The 21,044-nt window shown below is 43.9% G+C and overlaps 1 protein-coding gene across 3 annotated transcripts in view; it reads right to left on the reverse strand.

Annotated features, from left to right (window-relative positions):
* The window catches only part of LOC125454261 (extended synaptotagmin-3-like), a 141,299-nt gene that overhangs the window by 42,257 nt on the left and 77,998 nt on the right, over positions 1–21,044 (reverse strand). For all 3 annotated transcript variants that reach the window (XM_048534852.2, XM_048534853.2, XM_048534854.2), the window contains 3 exons: positions 17,438–17,507; positions 13,873–13,962; positions 3,015–3,070 (listed from right to left, as the gene is read on the reverse strand). In XM_048534852.2, coding sequence (XP_048390809.2) covers positions 3,015–3,070; positions 13,873–13,962; positions 17,438–17,507 — 216 coding nt within the window. The remainder of the gene's footprint in view (positions 1–3,014; positions 3,071–13,872; positions 13,963–17,437; positions 17,508–21,044) is intronic.

A 21,044-nucleotide genomic window follows, 5' to 3' on the forward strand; every position in this document is an offset into this window, starting at 1 on the left:
GACTGGGTAACTACAGGACAGAGTTAATGGGAAGTGCAGATACTGGAAAATCTGAGAAAACAAGGTATAGAGCTGGATGAACACAGCAGGCCAAGCAGCATCTGAGGAGCAGGAAAGCTGACGTTTTGGGCCTAGACCCTTCATCAGAAAATTTCTGCTTTGGTTTGTCAACACGTATTAGCTAACACTATGTCTGAGTTATCTAAATCTTTTGCAGCTGGTTAAAAGACACTGTGGTAGCTGGCAGTGCTCACAGAACTGCCCATGCCTTCCAAATGAATTATTCACCAACAGGAGTTTTTATTAATTGTACTTGTCACAAATGCATAGGTATAACATCACATTTTGTAAAAAAAGCTAATCGGTCTTTAAAATAGACACAAGGAACTTTCCAACGTGACTTCCAGAAATACCCTATGTTGATTCAATTTGTACTAAAATAAAACTATAACTATCAAGAAGAAATCACAATGGAACTTCTGAACTTCAATGAGCATTCCCACAAGTACGCAGGAACATCTTGACAATGTCTCTCTGGAAGTGCAAATAGCTCTTAATTCAACAAAACTTGACATAATGAGAGACATCAAGCAAATAGTGGAGACAGTTACAAAGTTAATTATCTTGACTAACAGACAATTGGCCTGCGCTCAAGACCTAGACACACTCAGCCCTAAATATCGAAGCATAATTCAACAGTTTTGAAATAGTGGCCATTTTAAGTTTTGTACTGTATAGAAATCTAACTGTGAATAAACACTGCGCTCAGAAAATGCAGGAATCTTTGGAACACCAAGAGCAAAACATTCCAAAGCAGTCTCTGATTTTCAACAGGGAGACAGAAGGAGGAATAACGTACTGCTATACTGGGCTAGGTTACCTTGAGACGCAATCTGCAATAGGAACTTTCAATCACTCCCAGGATATGTTCTCTTCAGCTCACCAGTGTGAACAATCTTTAACTATATGACTACAGAAGCTATCACAGCAGCTGAATCTGACTTCAATCTTTCAAATCTACTCTTAGAGACAGAGTGTTAAAGCAAGCTAGGTCAGCAATGGTGGAAGAGACGGATCTCATCTTCATCTACATACATAAACTTTTACCCTCACTTACCTTAAATCTTTGTAACTGTGCTTTAGCTAATTATGTTAACACTTTTATTTAAGTTACTTTCACCAGAATGTTCATCATTTCTTTCCAGTAAATAAGAGACAATGGGCGGGGAAGTGCCACAGCTTGACTGGGGAACATTAGGGACTATGGGGTAGGTAGAGGGGCTTAACCTAGGTTACAGAGCATGTGAAGTGGGTTCACAGATATGAGGTTTCTTGGATGGGGCATGGGCACTTTTTGGATGGTAAGGAGTTATAAGGGCCAGAGTCCCATGAAGCTGAGGCATAAAGTTTAAACAGTTTGCCTTAGCACCTGACAGGTTCCGTGGATGTTTTTACTGTTTTCCTGGGTTGACTAGCCTGACTATAACCTGAACCTGACACATGTTCCTGGTAATCCAGACTGTGACCTTGCTATCACTTTCTTCTGAGATGGATTCACAAAGCTAGGAATTTTCCAAACTTCTGCTGCTTGCCTTGAAGATGACAAATCTGGGTCAAAGTATTAACTAATACTTGAAATAAGTACTTTTACCATCCCATCAGAAATAAAAACACAATAAAAGTCCCAAACTTAAATGGATTTAATTAAAATAGGAAAAGCAATAAGACACTGCAAGTGTTTAGATGAACATGTGAGATTAAGAATTCACTATTACATACCAAACCCATCAGGATGGGATGCCTCCCACAGTGATTAATTAAATATACTGAAATACTAACCTGAGGGAATATTTTCTTTATGTACCATGTATAGCTAAATCATAAACAAGTTTGTAAAGATTACACAGAATACAAATTTACTGTACACACTACATATTGAATCCCACATCTTAAATAATGTGGCTTTGATTTAATCCAGAAGTGTCATACTTGTCTCAACTAAGGCCTCCTCTGTCATTAATTTTTATCGTCAAACCACTAAAACTGTTATACTTTTATTGTATTACAGTAAATCAGTTAACAAATGAATTCCATTTATCTAATCTGAGTTGCCAATTAACACATTTAAACATTACAAGAATATTGTAAAAAAAAGTTAATGATCATAAAAAGCATTTTTAAAGTGTTTTCGTAAGGTACTTAAAATACAATTGTTTCATGCATGTCTAGTTAAACATTTGAAAAACAAGAAAGTGTCTCCTGCCAATTATACACAGAAGCACATTTGTTTACGGAAAGGATTGTGTTGGCACAGCACTCAAGGCAGCTCATTAAAGGAGACTATAAACTCAATGGCACCCTTTCTATTTGTAGCACTTTCTGAAATCAAGAATTGGAAAGTTGTTCAATTTTAATTTGCCCAGTGAGCAAACTTCACAATTCCTGGAAGTGACAAGCAACAGTCTTACTACTTGCAACATTTTGCCCCACTTTACAAATTATATAGAACAAGAATACAAGAGGACATTACAAAGAATGCAATTCAGTTAATGTTGATACATCAAGCCAATCTTGCATAGATTGTAAAATTGAATGGATTGCAAGATTGTTTAAAAACTATTTAACAAACTGATACTTTGGAATTACTTCTAAGTTTTGCTGTTGAGTTATTGAGAAAATTCCCTGCTTTACCAGTCCCTTGGTTAGGACAAGGTCTAATACAATTGGTTGACTTTTTGAAGTAGGCTCATACATCTAAATACGAGACATATTTTCCTACATTCAAAAACTTCAGTAAAATTGAGGATGCAGCGACATTTTATACATACACACACACACACACACACACACACACACACACACACACACACACACGGATGAAGTTAGCGAACAGTTGAAGATATTCCTAGCCTTACTCAATTAATCATTATTCTGTTATTTCATTGTAATGTCAATAGCTAAATCAACTCTCACTTCCAAATCTGTGTAAAAGTTAGACAATGTGAAATACTAACCTGAAACCAGGAATATCCAGTAGGTTGGTCAGCCCTGTCCAGTTGATTTCCAGGACCTGATGAAAAATTAACAACATCAGAAGCAGCAAAGCAAGCAATAGATTTATTGAAGGCAACTCTTTCTGTGCAATGATATTCAGCTTACACTTCAAACATATTTAGGCTAGAAAAATAACATTTTTCTGAAAGATGATGGTGTTCTTTTGAAGGTTGCTATGGAAAGCAGTTTGTTTCTTGCACAGTACATAAAACTATAAAATACCAAAGGTCTAGTTAGCCAGACAAGTCACGGTGCTGTGTGTTAAGTGGCTGAGCTTGAAGCTTGGAGCAAAGTTTTGTAGGCCACATTCATTTGCTGTGTGATGAGTTGATATTGTGTGGCTGCAATCCCATGCTGATCTGCCCTTGACTTCCTATTTATGAAAGACATGTACTGTTCTTGCATGGAGAGAATGTTTGAACATAGTCCATAGCTTTTGGTGGGAAGTAGAAGCCTTGGACATTTTTAGTGTCAGATCATTCACCAGACCTTTGTTGGTGGTGCTGGTGTCAGTTCAGAGGTTGTGCTTCCTTCTTTTTGTCATCAAAACCAGCATCATTCAAAGCAAGGTTTGAGAGATGTGAATTGCATAGTCAGTAGGTTCTGCAGGACTTCATGGATAGCTTATTCTAGGTTCATTTCCTACTTTCAGTGATTTTGCATTCAGATGCAAATCAGGGATGGAACAGACCAAAGCCCAGGAGCTAATTCACCTGCTTGATATCAACCTTCCCAATTATGAGCAAATTTAGTTGTTTGTAGGCTGTCATAAAAGGTTGCCTCAAATACAGAGCCTTGTTGCAAAGTTTAGACAGAATTCTCGAAGACCATTTCACCTTCTCCCACTGTTTGGCTTTCTCAGCCTCCCAGTCTCAAAGACAACATTGACAAAAAGGAGTAGGTTGCCTTTCTTAGACTACACAACATGGGCAATCAAGGTGTCACCGCTACAGGAAGTATGTTGTGAAACTTGAAAGGGTTGAGAAAAGATTCACAAGGATGTTGCCAGGGTTGGATGGTCTGTGCTATAGGACAGGCTGCGGCTATTTTCCCCAGAGAGTTGGAGGCTGAGGATTGAGCTTATAGAGGTTTAAAACAGCATGAGGGGCATGGATAGGGCAAATATACAAGGTCTTTATCCCCCTGAATGGGGGAGTCCAAACTAGAGGACATAGGTTTAACGTGAACGGGGAAAGATTTCAAACGGACCTATGGGGCAACATCTTCATGCAGAGAGTGGTGTGTGTTTGGAAAGAGATACCAGAGGAAGCTGTGGAGGCTGGTACAATTACAGCATTTAAAAGGCATCTGGATGGGTCTATGTGTAGGAAAGGTTTAGACGGATATGGGCCAAATTCTGGCAAATGGGACTAGATTTATTTAGGATATCTGGTCAGCATGGACGAGTTGGACCAAAGGGTCTGTTTCCAATCTGTACAACTCTATGAATCTATGGTAACCACTGTGAAGGAATCGGTGTTGGATTGGGGTGGACCAGGTCAGAAGTCACATAACACCAGGTTAATGGTCCAACAGGTTTATTTGAAATCACAAGCTTTCACAGCACTGCTCCTTTGTTAGGTGAAGTGATTCTCTGACATCAAGACTCAGGACAACAGAACTTACTCACTTTAATTGTTCCCTTTGATGACCCTTTCCCCATTCTCCTTTCTTAATTATTAAAGAACTTTCCTCTCGCTATCTGGCGTTCCTTTATAAACTCCTTACAGTCCAAACATTTGATCAGATAAACTGCCACAAAATGTGCATATCTGCAGAAATGAGATCAAGATCCACTTCAAAGCAGTAACTGCTGTTGGAAATAACTGGAGGCAAAATTACAACTGCAACTGGAATGAAAACTCAAACTGTAGTCATTGTAATGAGGTCAGCCATGTAGATTTAATAGAATGAGTTCTCTGATCAGGACTGTTAACCTAGTTCAAACAGGCAGGCTTGGCTGGCAGATATGAACAGGAGCACCAGAGGTGGTGTTCATTCAGAGCTGGCTCTGAAGAAGTCAGATCAGTGTCAAGTACTACACATGTGTAAATAAAGAACCACTTGATGACAGGATACCAGCCTCTGCAGAGTTATTTCAATAACAATCACTTAATTTCGTAGACTAGGGCATCAATGAGAATATTCTACACTTACATAACTTCAGCACAAAAACACTGGACAGTGTTTTACAGAAGGAGAAATGAAAAGGGCAAGCTGCCAAACAATTTGGTGAGATTTGGAAAGGAGAATGAAAATCTGATCAAAGAGATCGATCGCAAGGTAGTTTTTGAAAGGTGAAGAGAGAAAAATAAAACAGAACTGGATTGGATTTTGGGAGAAAGTTACAGCAATGCCAGCAGTCCTACCAGACCTGCAACTGTAGATCAAAGAATGGGTCAGATGTGTGAAAGCCAAGGCTAGTGTATTGAGAAATGCAGAAAGGGACAAATTGGGATAAAAATATTGCAAAATGCAATGTCATGTCATATGATGAAAACACAGGAGGATAAGCAGGAATCTTTTTAAAATTAAGTTTGTTGTCAGGTAGTTAAGTTGGCATTCCCCATTTTCCATGTAAAATTAATTATTTTGCTTGAGATTGCCAATGTTATTGGGTCTGTCATGAATATTTAGTGAAGGTGCTAAGAGGAAGATTGGATAGCTTCCAGCAAAAAGACAGGCACTTTCGGAAAATTAGTATGAAATACGCCTGAAGCACAATGACCCTTTGAATATCAAACTTGCTTGCAAATGGCAAGATATGAACAAGAGTCAGGCTTGGGCTGATAAATGGCAAAATGAGAGGAGGAGGGGGAATTTTTTCAGTCAGAGGGTGGTGAATTTGTGGATCTGACTGCCACAAAAGGTTGCGGAGGCCAAGTCATTGAATTTGTTTAAGACAGAGATAGATAGGTTCTTGATTAGTAAGGGGATCAAGGGTTATAGAGAGAAGGCAGGAGAATGGGGTTGAGAAACGTATCAGCCATCATCGAATGACTGGAGCAGACTCAATGGGTCAAATGGCGTAATTCTGTTCCTATACCTTGTGGTCTTAAGTAACAATCTATGCCACTCAATGCCAGACAATGACTATTTCCCACAGTGGAACCATCTTCCCTTGATGTTCAAGTAGTATTATGGTTGCTGAATTGCCCACTTGCTTATCTCCTATTTTAGGAGACAAAAATGTTACTCTTCGGCAAGAGATGCCACAGATGATCTTGGTTTAAAGCACTCCCTCCACATTTGGAATCCCCCTTTGACAAAAGAGAAATGCTTGGAAAAGGCAGGCCAATAGAATATCTCAGACCTCAGTGCCAGAAAGCACTGTCAAACATGTAAACAAACGATGTGCCATCAGCCGCGTTCAGTAATTTGATCTTTGCTGATGACATCAGTTGTGCCCTCAAATCTCCATCATTCGACACCCTGGACAAGATCCTTAACCAAGAGGTTACAAGCTTGATGGACTATCGTGCATATAGAATCTCACAATGAATCCCTCAAAATCCATATCCAGTCTATTCCACCTCCATGATGCAAACACCAAAAGAAATGCACATTTACATGGATGCTTAGGGAGTAAATCATGAACCCAACATAAAATACTCGGGAGTATGTTGTGGACTCAGGAAGGGGGAGGCCTGCTATCTTCATCCAGCTCTACACCTTGTTATCTTAGAATAGTTAAGTGCTGGTTTTTGACTGGCACAGACTCCGGGCTTTGTTAATCCATGACCTTCTAAAGGAAGCAGCAAAGGATGAAGACCACAACAATGGACTAAAAACTTGCTGGAATCCACATGGGATGCTGCTGCCACGACACTTTCAACCTCAGCACTTGCATAGGATACTTCAGAGCAGGGTATCATGCACCAACTTGGCAAAGATCAACACACACATGCGCACGTTAACCTTGTCGACTTTGAACATAATACTCTGCAGCATAACTGGAGATCTTTGTTTAACCCCTCTGTTGGCTTCCTGTCAAACAGGAGGCATGGTGGCTCAGTGGTGGGACCCGAGTTCGATTCCAGCCTCGGGTGACTGCCTGTATGGAGTTTGCACCTTCTCCCCATGACTGCGTGGGTTTCCTCCAGGTGCTCCGGTTTCCTCCCACAGTCCAAAGATGCGCAGGCTAGGTGGATCGGCCATGCTAAATTGCCCATAGTGTTCAGGGGAGTGCGGGTTATAAGGGAATGGGTCTGGATGGAATGCTTCAAGGGGCGGTGTGGATTTGTTGGGCCAAAGGGCCTGTTTTCACATTGTGGGGAATCTAATCAAACCTCAGTCCTCCTAACATCCACCAACAACCCACAGCTGGTTGGAACTTGTCACTCTGAGGATCTGTTTAATCCACCCGACAGCTCATCTTCTATCACGTGCTCATATGCTACAATGTTGCTGAGCAAAGGTCTGCCAGCAAATGATCATTGGATTGAGGAATGGGATACGCAGGAGTTATAACCTGTTCTTTCTGTAAATCCCATCTGTTTGATGACATATTTTGAACTCCCATGACAAGAATGATCCTTGCTAAACAGGTTCAGAACAACCCAGGACTCCTGTGAAACCAGCCTGTACAGTTATGAGCTCAATGCAAACTCCTTATGCACTTGGTTGGGGCAAATAATGCTGCATATTATAGAGGTCTACAGCACAGTTCAAGTCCCTTTGGCCCATTGAGTCTGTGCCAGTCAAAAACCAGCACCTAACTATTCTAAGATAACAAGGTGTAGAGCTGGATGAAGACAGCAGGCCTCCCCCTTACTGAGCACAAATGGTCAGTCCTCAGTAAAGGGCTCACCTTTGTCCCCCCTCCAGCCACACATCAACGAATACCGGTCACGTTTGGACATTGAACAGTTTTTCAGCCGCCTCCGCCTCCACGCTTACTTCTTTAACAGGAGCCTAACTCTCCCTCTACTGACCCCTTCTCCCGCCTCCAACACAAGCCCTCCTCCTGGACACCACCCCAAGGCCTCCTACCCTCCCTTGGCCTCTTCATCTCCAACTGCCATCAAGGCATAAATGGCCTCAACCTCTCCATCCCTCTCACCCACTCCAACATCTCCCCCACAGAATGTACAGCTCTCTGCTCCCTCCGCTCGAATCCCAACCTCATCGTAAAACCCACGGACAAGGGAGGCGCAGTTGTAGTATGGCGCATTGACCCTTACATCGCTGAGGCCAGGCGCCAACTCTCCAACACCTCCACCTACTGCCCCCTGAAACATGACCCCACCCCCGAGCACCAAACCATCATCTCCCAAACCATCCACAACCTTATCACCTCAAGTGACCTCCCAAACAAAGCCTCCAACCTCAGTTTGCCAAACCCTCATCGCCCGCTTCTATCTCCTTCCCAAAATCCACAAACATGATTGCCCTGGTCAACCCATTGTCTCTGCCTGCTCCTGCCCCACCGAACGTATCTCCAGTTATCTTGACTCCATTTTCTCCCCCTTGGTCCAGGAACTCCCTACCTACGTCCGTGAAGCCACCCATGCCCTCCACCTTCTCTAGAACTTCCAACTCCCCGGTCCCCAACACCTCATTTTTACTATGGCTGTCCAGTCCCTATACTCCTACATTCCGCATGCAGATGGCCTCAAGGCCCTCCGCTTCCTCCTGTATTGCAGGCCCGACCAGTCCCCGTCCACTGATACCCTCATCCGCTTAGCCGAGCACGTCCTCACACTCAACGACTACTCTTTCAATTCCTCCCACTGCCTACATACAAAGGAGGTGGCCATGTGTACCCGCATGGGCCCAAGCTATGCCTGCCTGATTGTAGGTTACGTGGAACAGTCCCTCTTCTGCACCTACGCTGGCCCTAAACCCCACCTCTTCCTCCGTTACATTGATGACTGTATTGGTGCTGCCTCTTGCTCCCAAGAGGAGTTCGAACAGTTCATCCACTTCACCAACACCTTCCACCCCAACCTCAAGTTCACGTGGACCATCTCAAACACGTCTCTCACCTTCTTGGACCTCTCTGTCTCCACCTCGGGCAAACACTTAGAAACCGATATCCATTTCGAACCCACTGACTCCCACAGCTACCTAGAATACACCTCCACCCACCATTTCTTGCAAAAATGCCATCCCCTATTCCCAATTCCTTCACCTCTGCCACATCTGTTCCCAAGAGGAGGCATTCCACTCCCGCACATCTCAGAGGTCCTTGTTTTTCAAGGACCACAACTTCCCCCCTGCAGTGGTCAAGAACCCCCTCGACCGTGTCTCCCGCATTTCCCGCAACTCATCCCTCACACCCCCTCCCTGCAATAACAACCAAAAGAGAATCCGCCTCATCCTCACGTACCACCCCACCAACCTCCGGATACAACGCATCATCCTCCAACACTTCCGCCATCTACAATCCGACCCCACCAAAGACAGTTTTCCCTCCCCACCCTTGTTTGCCTTCTGGAGGGACCACTTGCTCTGTGACTCCCTTGTTCGCTCTACACTCCCCTCCAAACACAACACACCCGGCATCTTCCCCTGCAACCGCAGGAAGTGCTACAGCTGCCCCCACACCACCTCCCTCACCCTCATCCCAGGTCCCAAGAAGACTTTCCACATCAACGAGATGTTCACCTGCACATCTGCTAATGTGACATACTGTATCCGCTGTACCCATTGTGACCTTCTCTACATTGGGGAAACCAAGCGGAGGCTTGGGAACTGCTGTGCAGAAACCTATGTTCGGTTCTTAATAAACAACTGCACCTCCCAGTCGTGAACCATTTCAACTCCCCCTCCCATTCCTCAGACGACATGTCCATCCTGGGCCTCCTGCAGTGCCACAATGATGCCATCTCAAGGTTCCAGGAACAGCAACTCATATTCTAATTGGGAACACTGCAGCCCAATGGTATCAATGTGGATTTCACAAGCTTCAAAATCTCCCCTCCCCCCACTGCATCCCAAAACCAGCCCAGCTCATCTCTGCCTCCCTAACCTGTTCTTCCTCTCACCTATCCCCTCCTCCCACCTCAAGCCGCACCTCCATTTCCTACCTCCTAACCTCATCCCGCCCCCTTGACCTGTCTGTCCTCCCTGGTCCGATCTGTCTCCTCCCTACCTGCACTCACCTTTACTGGCTCCATCCCCACCTCTTTGACTTGTCTGTCTCTTCTCCACCTATCTTCTCCTCTATCCATCTTCAATCTGACTCCCCATCTCTCCTTATTTATTTCAGAACCCCCTTCCCCTCCCCCATTTCTGAAGAAGGGTCTCAACCTGAAACGTCAGCTTTTGTGCTCCTCAGATGCTGCTTGGCCTGCTGTGTTCATCCAGCTCTACACCTTGTTATCTCAGATTCTCCAGCATCTGCAGTTCTTATTATCTCTGATACAAACCGAACTATTCTAATCCCATTTTCCAGCACTTGTCCCTAAGGGCTATCTCTTTTACAAATTGGGCGCTGCATTTATCTCAACGAATGAGGCTCCTGCTTGGCTTTCACGATTTGCATCCATAAAATAAGAATCTTGGTATTAAATAAACAATTTCTGTTAGACCAAGATTTATTTACTCCCATGCCAGGAGCAGAGATGGAACAATTGCCAGCTGCACATATCTGAACTTTTAAAAACGGCTGCTGGTTTGGGTTTGCAGGAGAAGGCTACATCATACTAGCCGACACCTTGGCTTCTAAAGGTTTGCCAGATCTCCAAGGCAGACCTTAGAAATGAAGATGAAAGATTTTGGAGTAAATCTGTAGCTCAGGCTGTGGGCGCTGAGGTTGGTTGGCTCACTGAGCTGTGCTATCGTTCCACAGATGTTTCGTTACCATGCTTGGTAACATCCTCAGTGCAGCCTCTGATGAAGCGTTGGTATGTTTTCCCGCCTGGTTTTTAAACTCTGGGTCCGTTGCAACGGATTGCCTCACTTCCGGGTTTCCTCCGTAATGGAATGTATATGGGGTTGAGTTCAATGTGTTTATTAATAGCCTGCTTCACGGAGTGCCATGCTTCCAGGAATTCTCGTGCTTGTCTCTGCCTACCCTGTCCCAGGATGTCGATGTTGTTCCAGTCGAAGTCGTGGTTCTCCTTGTCCATGTGGATTGAGATGAGTGAGTATTGGTCGTGTCTTTTTGTAATCAGCTGGTGTTCATGTACTCTTGTTGTTAGTTTCCTTCCTGTTTGTCCGATGTAGTGTTTCTCGCAGTCTCTGCAGGGGATCCTGTCGATGACATTGGTCCTGTCCATGGTGGGGAGTGGGCCTTTAGTTTGGATGAGCACTTGTCAGAGGGTTGATGTGGGTTTGTGTGCCAAAGGCACCAGAGACTATTAATAAACACATGGAACTCGACCCCACATACATTCCACTATGGAGGAAACCCAGAAGTGAGACAATCCATTGCAACGGACCCCAGAGTTTAAGAACCAGGCAGGAAAACACACTGATGCTTCATCAGAGGCTGCACTGAGGATGTTACCAAGCACAGTAACAAAACGTCTGTGGAACAACAAAACAGCTCGGCAAGCCAACCACCCTCAACATTGAAGAATACAACATGAAACATCCTTCCCCTCCTCCTCCCCAATCCTTACCCGTTACTGACTTCTACATAAGCACCACTAACCACCCCATTAATGTCATACTAAAGCATGCCCCTATATCCTCTCCTAATGCTCTTTCTGGACTAATGCCAAGCCAAGTGGAAGAGGTTCTGCTCCTATTTTATATGTTTCTATGCATCTTTACCTATCCTCTCATAATACTTTATACATCCATGCCAAGTATAGCCATGCTAAATTTCCCAGTGTCTAGGGATACGCTGGCTGGTTGAATCAGCCTTAGGAAACGCAGGGGTACAAAAATTGGGTAGGGGGTTGGGTCTGGGTGGGATGTTCTTCAGAGGGTCAGCGTGGACTCGAAGGGCTGAATGGCCTGCTTCCATATTGTAAGAATTCTATAATTCTAAATGCTCAACCCCATTGTTCTTTCACTCTACACCTAGCATCCACCATAGATAGACCTTAGGACCCATACCAAGTTGAAATAAATATGGTTCTATGTATCAATCGCAAGCTTTATATTGGGGTAAACGCTTTCTTTCAGCAAATCCACTTTTATGTTAAAAAATAATCATTCTTCAACTAAATAAAGCCATAAAACAATAAGTATTTCATTCAGTTGTAGGAGCAATGGAATTCATGCTTCCACAGTAAAGACTCAATAATCACTTGTAACTGTCAATGCTGTGAAAGGTGCCCTACTGCGGTAAAGGATCATTGTGAAATCAGTCATGTAGTATTAATTCAGTACTATAAGCCTTATGTCAAAACGTGACAACTTTCTAAAAACAAAACTCTAGATTTTTGTTCTAAAGAATTAAAGGGCAGCCATTTTAAATGCCTTTATGGATGGGACAGACACCTCTGTCGCTCCACACTGCCCTCCAACCACACCACACCCGGCACCTTCCCCTGCAACCGCAGGAAGTGCTACACCTGCACCCACACCTCCTCCCTCACCCCCATCCCAGGCCCCAAGATGACTTTCCACATTAAGCAGAGGTTCACCTGCACATCTGCCAATGTGGTATACTGCATTCACTGTACCCGGTGTGGCTTCCTCGACATTGGGGAAACCAAGTGGAGGCTTGGGGACTGCTTTGCAGAACACCTCCGCTCGGTTCGCAATAAACAACTGCACTTCCCAGTTGCAAACCATTTCCACTCTCCCTCCCATTCTTTAGATGACATGTCCATCATGGGCCTCCTGCAGTGCGACAATGATGCCACCCGAAGGTTGCAGGAACAGCAACTCACATTCCGCCTGGGAACCCTGCAGCCCAATGGCATCAATGTGGACTTCACCAGCTTCAAAATCTCCCCTTCCCCCACCACATCCCAAAACCAGCCCAGTTCATCCCCTCCCCCCACTGCACCACACAACCAGCTCAGCTCTTCCCCCCCACCCACTGCATCCCAAAACCAGTCCAACCTGTCTCTGCCTCCCTAACCTGTTCTTCCTCTCACCCATCCCTTCCTCCCACCCCAAGCTGCACCTCCATCTTCTACCTACTAACCTCATCCCACCTCCTTGACCTGTCCGTCTTCCCTGGACTGACATATCCCCTCCCTACCTCCCCACCTATACTCTCCTCTCCACCTATCTTCTTTTCTCTCCATCTTCGGTCTGCCTCCCCCTCTCTCCCTATTTATTCCAGAACCCTCACCCCATCCCCCTCTCTGATGAAGGGCCCGAAACATCAGCTTTTGTGCTCCTGAGATGCTGCTGGGCCTGCTGTGTTCATCCAGCCTCACATTTTATTATCACCTCTGACAATTAGTTTTCATAGCCTATTAACAAGTCCAAGGAGTTTTAAAGTAACGGGTTTATACACTTTTTTACCCACATTGATACCGACTTAACAGTTCTGGAGGGCAACTGATCTCGTCTGAAGGTCATCGGACCTCGGCCCAGATACGTCCCAGGACTAGATCCAAGGAGATACCGTAGCTACATCCCTGGCTTGGGAAAATCTAATCTGCACACTTTGAGTTGCACACCGAAAAAAGATGTCAAAATCTGATTTGGAAGGAGTCTACTGATGATTTAAAAAAAGCCAGTTACCTCCACAGACCATACCTACATGAAACTCACCCCACCACCACATAAACAGGAAATGCCATGTTCAGGGGTAGAACCTTAGGTTTCTAAGCCCAATAGATTGAAAGTCTGGATCTTTGAGCTTCATAGCGGTATTTAAATGAGCAAGAGTTCTTTGATCTTGGAGCTGACTGAAAATTAAAATGTGAAACAATGCAAAAAAATGTAAAACAAACTCACTGGTCGGCGAATGAAGAACAAAGTCACAGCTCCAACCAGGGGCATCTGACTAGATAATGGCTCGAGAATCACTCGGAGTGTGCCATGCAGCTGTAGTATAAGCACATACCATAACCATTACCAAATATCAGCTTTAAAGGTCCACAACACTTTCTAATTGTTAACACGAGAAAGTTTTGATGAGATGGGCAAACAAATCACATCACCGTTTAAAGATGATAGCACTGGAACATGAGATTAAAAGAACTTCACAATGTGAGTGGTAATTTCAATCTGAGATAGGAAGGTGTACAGCTGGATGAACACAGCAGGCCAGGCAACATCAGAGGAGCAGGAAAACTGACGTTTCGGGTCTGGACCCTTCTTCAGAAAGGCCCTTCTGAAGAAGAGTCCAAACCCGAAATGTCAGCTTACCTGCTCCTCTGATGCTGCTTGGCCTGCTGTGTTCATCCAGCACTACACCTTATTATCTCAGATTCTCCAGCATCGGCAACTCCTAGTATCTCTGAGGTAATTACAATGTGTTGCTCTTCAGGTTCAAATCAGTCAAGTTTACAGCAAGTATAGATTGTACAAGGAAGTATAATTATTTTGCAATTGCCTATAGTGGATGCCAACAGTTACCCAATTCCTGAAGTTACTCACATTATGTTAATACATTTATTACCCTTATTTTTGCATATTTAAAATCAGAAATCAGGAAATGTGCAAATTTACCAAAAATGCCAGGGTTGCTATGATTTTGCATAGTGAAACTACAAAGATAGGAACAACAGAAAAGACTCTGAAGAAAGAGCAAAGAGACATTTTTGGCAATATTTGTCCTTGGTGCGTGAGAATCACCAGCAAAGCCAGCATTTGTTGTTTATCAATTTCTTTCAGAAAGGTAATTGTAATCCATGCCTTAAACCATTCACTCCTGGTGGTGAAAATGCAGTTGGGTAGACAATTACAGACTGTATGGGTTGATATATGGGGTCCAATTCTATACTGTTAAGGCATGGTGTGCTTATGGTGTGTTAGGTTTTATTGGTAGAGGGATTGATTTTCGGAGCCGTGATGTCATGCTGCAAATGTACAAAACGCTAGTGTGGCCTCACTTGGAATATTGCATGCAGTTCTGGTCGCCGCATTACAGGAAGGATGTGGAAGCATTGGAAAAGGTGCAGAGGAGATTTACCAGGATGTTGCCTGGTCTGGAGCGAAGGCCTTAAGAAGAAAGGCTGAGGGACTTGGGTCTGTTGGAGAGAAGAAGGCTAAGAGGGGATTTAGTAGAGACATACAAGATGATCAGAGGATTAGATAGGGTGGACAGTGAGAATCTTTTTCCAAGGATGATGATGTTAGCTTGTACCGGGGGCATAGCTGCAAATTGAGGGGTGATAGATTTAAGACAGATATCAGAGGCAGGTTCTTTACTCAGAGAGTGGTAAGGGCATGGAACGCACTGCCTGCCAATGTAGTTAACACAGCCACATTCTGGGCATTTAAACAGTCCTTGGATAAGCATATGGGTAATGATGGGATAGTGTAGGGGGATGGGCTTAGATTAGTTCACAGGTCAGTGCAACAGAGGGCTGAAAGGCCTGTTCTGCGCTATATTGTTCTAAAACACGCAGTGCAGGTGAAAGGACACTGGTATTTGTAGTGAGTTAGTGCAAGACCAACGGTACAAGATAGATATTTCCAAAAGTCAAAGAGTTAGAGAATGAGTAGCCATTGCCACCGCTGCATTCTCTCAAGGCTATTTATAAAGTAGAATTAGGAGAACGAAGACCATGTTTCTGTCCCTTCACGACAGCACCTTATATGAAAGATAAAATGGAAACAGAAGAGAAAAGGAGCATAAAGATAGATTACCAACTCATATCATTAAAACGGCAATGTCTTTTCAAAAATCAACACTGTGGGGAATAAAACCTTTACATAATTCTGTAATTTCATAGATCATAGAATCCCTACAGTATGGAAGCAGGCCATTCAGCCCACCAACTCTGAAGAGATCCCACCTTAACCCAACCCCCACCCTATCCCAGTAACCCTGTATTTCCTACGGCTAACACATTTAGCTTCACATCCCTGGACACTATGGGCAATTGAACATGGCCAATCCACTTAATGTGCATGTCTCTAGACTTGAGGGAAACCAGAACACCTGGAGGAAACCCACGCAGACATGGGGAGAATGTACAAACTCCACACAGACAGTCCCCGAGGGTGGAATCGAAACCGGGTTTAAAGTTTTGGCAAAGATCTGTAGCTCGGGTTGTGGGTGAGGTTGTTGGCTTGCTCATCCAACAGGCTTGTTCTCGTTCACATTTTGTCACCATGCTAGGTGACTTCATCGGTGAGGCCTCCAATGAAGCAATGTTGTTCTACTCTGCTTGGAATTTATACTGCCTGGTCCATTATGGTGAGTAGCGTCATTTCTGGTTTTGACCTGTATGGGTTGATATATGGGGTCCAATTCTATGCATTTGTTGGTTGAAGTACGGATGGAGAACCATGCCTCCAGGAATTCCCATGCATGTCTGTTTGGCTTGGGCAACTATGGTTACCTTGTCCTGATTAAACTGATGGTCTTCATCGTCTGAGTGTTCTGATATTAAAGGAGAGTTTGTCCTGTCGTTTTGCTGCTAATGACGTTCATGTATTCTGATAGTTAGTTTCCTTCCTGTCTGTCCGATGTAATGTTTGTGGCAGTCATTGCATGGTATTTTGTATACCATGTTGGTTCTGCATGTTGTGGGAATGCATGGTAGCCCACAGCCAGTCTACGACAAACGCTTACTAGAATTTAACACCACATTCCCATAACGTGCAGAACCAATGTGGTTTACAAATACCATGCAACAACTGCCACAGACATTACATCGGACAGACAAGGAGGAAACTAGCCAGTACATGAACAGCAGCTGTCAGCAAAATGACACGATGTACCTCTCCTTAATGCCAGTACATTCGGATAATGAGGGCCATCAGTTTTACTAGCCCAAGCCAAACATAGTTCAGAGGAAGGATCACCGGACCTGAAACGTTAACTGACTTTTTCTTCACAGATCTGCTGGGCTTTTTCAGCAACTTCTTTTTGTTCCAAACAGACATGTATTGGAATTCCTACAGGCATGGTTCTCCGCCCATAATGCAACCAACAAACATAGAATTGGACCCCATATATAAACATATACATATCAAAACCAGACATGACACTACTTACCATAACGGACAGTATAAATTCCAAGCAGCGTAGAATAACACCACTTCATCGGAGGCTCCACTGATGATGTCACCTAGCACGGTGACAAACATCTGAATGCAAACAAGCCAGTTTGGTGAGAAAGTCAACAACCTCGTGGAACCCTGGTCCCTGGTGCTGCCAGGCAGCAGTGCCAACCACTGAGCCACCATGCCACCCTTATTTGTTACAAGTACTATTGTGCCAAAGGTCACAGATTTCCTGATCGAACATTTCAGAGGAGTTTTAAATTTCAGTTCGGACATAATATCACAACAGGTCATTTATGAAGTAATGTAGAAAGAATCAATTTCAAAATATCCCACGTACCTGCATTCCCTTCAATCCAGCTTTACACACTTTCTTCACTTCCACATTAATTTCACAATCTCCTACGTAGCTGAAAGACAAACATTTTATATTAAACTTGGGGTTTGCCAAATAAATTGTGCACAAAGCCCCAGTGACAACCTTAGAAATCTCATTCTGATAGGCATTTTAACTTGAAACATTAAATCTACCTCTCTCTCTTCATATACTGTCTATTTGTTGTTTATTGCCAGTAATTTTTATTTTATTGCAGATTTCCAGCATTTGCAGTATGTGGTTTTGCATTAGAACAATTATAGTGTTTTCAGTATCCAATTAGTCTCAAAACCGAAAGAACTGCGGATACTGTGAATCAGAAGCAAAAAAACAGAAGTTGCTGGAAAAGCTCAGCAGCATCTGAGCAGAGAAACCAGAAATAACATTTTGGCTCCAGTACCCCGGTCACTGGAGCAGAAATGTTAGCACAGATTTCTCTCCGCAGATGCTGCCATACCTGCTGAACTTCTCCACCAATTTCTGTTTTTATTACAATTAATTTGAATTATATAAGATGCCTTTTGTTATTTATCCTTCAACTAAAAACAATATTTGTTTTTCCCACAATCATGAAAAACAAATTCCAATTCTTATCTGTACTTCTCCAGCAAAAGCAAGTGCTTGGCAGAACATTCTACAAGAGCTCTGGAGGAATGAACATTCTTGTGTTGATTTAAGAGTTAACTGGAATTCAACATTTGTGCACTCAAAATAATCTTCTGGTTTACCCTAGGTCCGAAACATCAGTCTTCCTGATCCTATGATACTGCTTGGCCTGTGTGTTCATCCAGCTCTACACTATGGTATCTCGGTTTACATTCTTTTTAGTTTTATCTGAAAAACTGGGAACTTTGATCAGCAGGAAAGGTCTGGACTTTGGAATTACATTGTGCAAGGATCTGAGGATTTCGTGCCCGTCATGGAAAAATGAACATTTCACTGCTTGTACACTTTATTAGATGATCCTAGTTGAAGAGGTAACATTGATGTTTACTAACAACTCAAAGTCAGCTTGATGGGCTTACCAGCACTGACTCTAGGCTTTATAGTGAAATGAACATTGAAATGATTCAAGAAAACAAAGTGTGAAGCTGGATGAACACAGCAGGCCAAGCAGCATCTTAGGAGCACAAAAGCTGACGTTTTGGGCCTAGACCCTTCATCAGAAATGGGGGGAGGGCAAGGGTGTTCTGAAATAAATAGGGAGAGAGGGGGAGGCGGATTGAAGATGGAGAGGAGAAGACAGGTGGAGAGGAGACAGACAAGTTAAAGAGGTGGGGGATGGAGCCAGTAGAGGAAAGTGTAGGTGGGGAGGTAGGGAGGAGATAGGTTAGTCCAGAGAGGACAGACAGGTCAAGGGGCGGGATGAGGTTAGTGGGGGGGGAAATGGGAGTGTGGCTTGAGGTGGGAGGAGGGGATAGGTGAAAGGAAGAACAGGTTAGGGAGGCGGAGACGAGCTGGGCTGGTTTTGGGATGCAGTAGCGGGAGGGGAGATTTTGAAGCTTGTGAAATCCACATTGATACCATTGGGCTGCAGGATTCCCAAGCGGTATATGAGTCGCTGTTCCTGCAACCTTTGGGTGGCATCGTTGTGGCACTGCAGGAGGCCCAGGATGGACACATCATCTGAGGAATGGGATGGAGAGTTTAAATGGTTTGCGACTGGGAGGTGCAATTGTTTTTTGTGAGCCAAGCGTAGGTGTTCTGCGAAGAGGTCCTCAAGTCTCTACTTGGTTTCCCCGATGTAGAGAATGATTCACATGTCTTTTACCCTCCCACTTATTACTTCCTTGGATTTTATGTTGAGGCTATGAGCCTATTTTTTTTTCCCCTGAGGACTTTAAACGTGCCCTTGGTTTGGAGCTAATGTTTAGGCTGGTATGGTTAATAGATTGGGAGTTTCCCAGGCTGTGTTTATAAAACAGACACCTCATTAAAATTTAAGTAAGTATTAATATGTAAAAATGCAGTGCCAGAATATATTTTGTGCTGACAGTAACATTTTTTTCCAACAGTACTGAACCTTAAGATTGGTTTGACGAATAAAGCAATGAAGGTGCACTAAATTTCAGCCAGTGTTTGTTTTCAGTTCTCCTAATGGTTCAGAAATCTCTAATTACAATTGCCTCCCAGAAGAGGAGGCAACTTTTCGAAAAATGTGGCCCAACTGGTTCTGCTACCATTTGTTGTCACAATCAGTCAGTCACAGAGATAAATACTGAGGAGGTTAGAAATCAGAAATAAAATGAAACATGCTAGAAATTCTCAGTAGATTAGATATCCGTGGAGACAGAAAAAAGAATTAATATTTCAGGTTGATGATCTTTCATTGGAACTGTAAAGAGGAGACATAAAAGGTTTTAAGCAAATAGAAAAGGATAGCAATCGGCAACAGTTGGTCTTTTGTAGTTTATTTTAAAATTTCATTCAAGGGAGGATGATGTCATTGGGTAGGCCAGCATTTATTGCCCATCCCTAATCTCCCAGAAGGCAGTTAAGAGCCAACTACATTGCTATGGGTCTGAAGTCAAGTACAGGCCAGATCTCTCAATGATGGCAGTTTCATCCCAAAAGGACATTTGGAAGCATATGGGGTTTTGCAACAATTGACAATAGTCATCTTCAGACTCTTAATTCCAGCGGTTTATTGAATTCAAATTCCATCAGCCATAGCAAGATTTGAACCTGAGATAACAAGGTGTAGAGCTGGATGAACACAGCAGGCCAACCAGCAGGGGAGCAGGAAAACTGACGTTTCTGGTCTGGAGATAGGAGGAACTGCAGATGCTGGGGAATCTGTGACAACAAGGTGTAGAGAAGGGTCTAGGCCCGAAACGTCAGCCTTCCTGCTCCACTGATGCTGCTGGACACTTCTTCTGAAATGGGGAAGGGGAAGGGGAAGGGGATTCTGAAATAAATAGAGAGGGGGGAAGGCGGATGGAAGGTGGATAAAGGAGCAGATAGGTGGAGAGGAGACCGACAGGTCAAAAAGGTGGGGATGGAGCCAGTAAAGGTGATGTAGGTGGAGAGTTAGGACAGGGGTTGGTCAGTCAAGGGAAGACAGTCAGGTCAAGGCAGCAAGGATGGGGCTGGTAGGTCGGAGTTGTTCAGTGAGAGGAGCAGATCGGAGGGAGGAAAGATGGGCTGGGCAAGGAGGTGGAGACAAGGGGGATTCTGTTTTTGTTGTTATTGCAGAGAGGGAGTATGAGGGATGCGTTGCAGGAAATGCAACTTACTAACTTCATCCACTTTACTAACACATTCCTCCCCAACCTTAAGTTAACCTGGACCATCTCTGATACCTCTCTCTCCTTCATGGACTTCTGTTTCCATTTCTGGCAACCACCTGGAAACCAATATCTTTTACAAGCCTACCAACTCCCACAGCTACCTGGAATACACTTCCTCCCACTCATCTTCCTGCAAGAATGCCATCCCCTATTCCAAATTCCTTCATCTCAGCTGCATCTGCACCCGAGATGAGGCATTCCATTTCCGGACATACCCGATGTCCTTGTTTTTCAAGGACCGCAACTTCCCTTCCACTGTGGTCAAAAACGTCCTCGTCTGC

The sequence above is a fragment of the Stegostoma tigrinum genome, chromosome 7, assembly GCF_030684315.1.
Source record: "Stegostoma tigrinum isolate sSteTig4 chromosome 7, sSteTig4.hap1, whole genome shotgun sequence".
Classification (NCBI taxonomy): domain Eukaryota; kingdom Metazoa; phylum Chordata; class Chondrichthyes; order Orectolobiformes; family Stegostomatidae; genus Stegostoma; species Stegostoma tigrinum.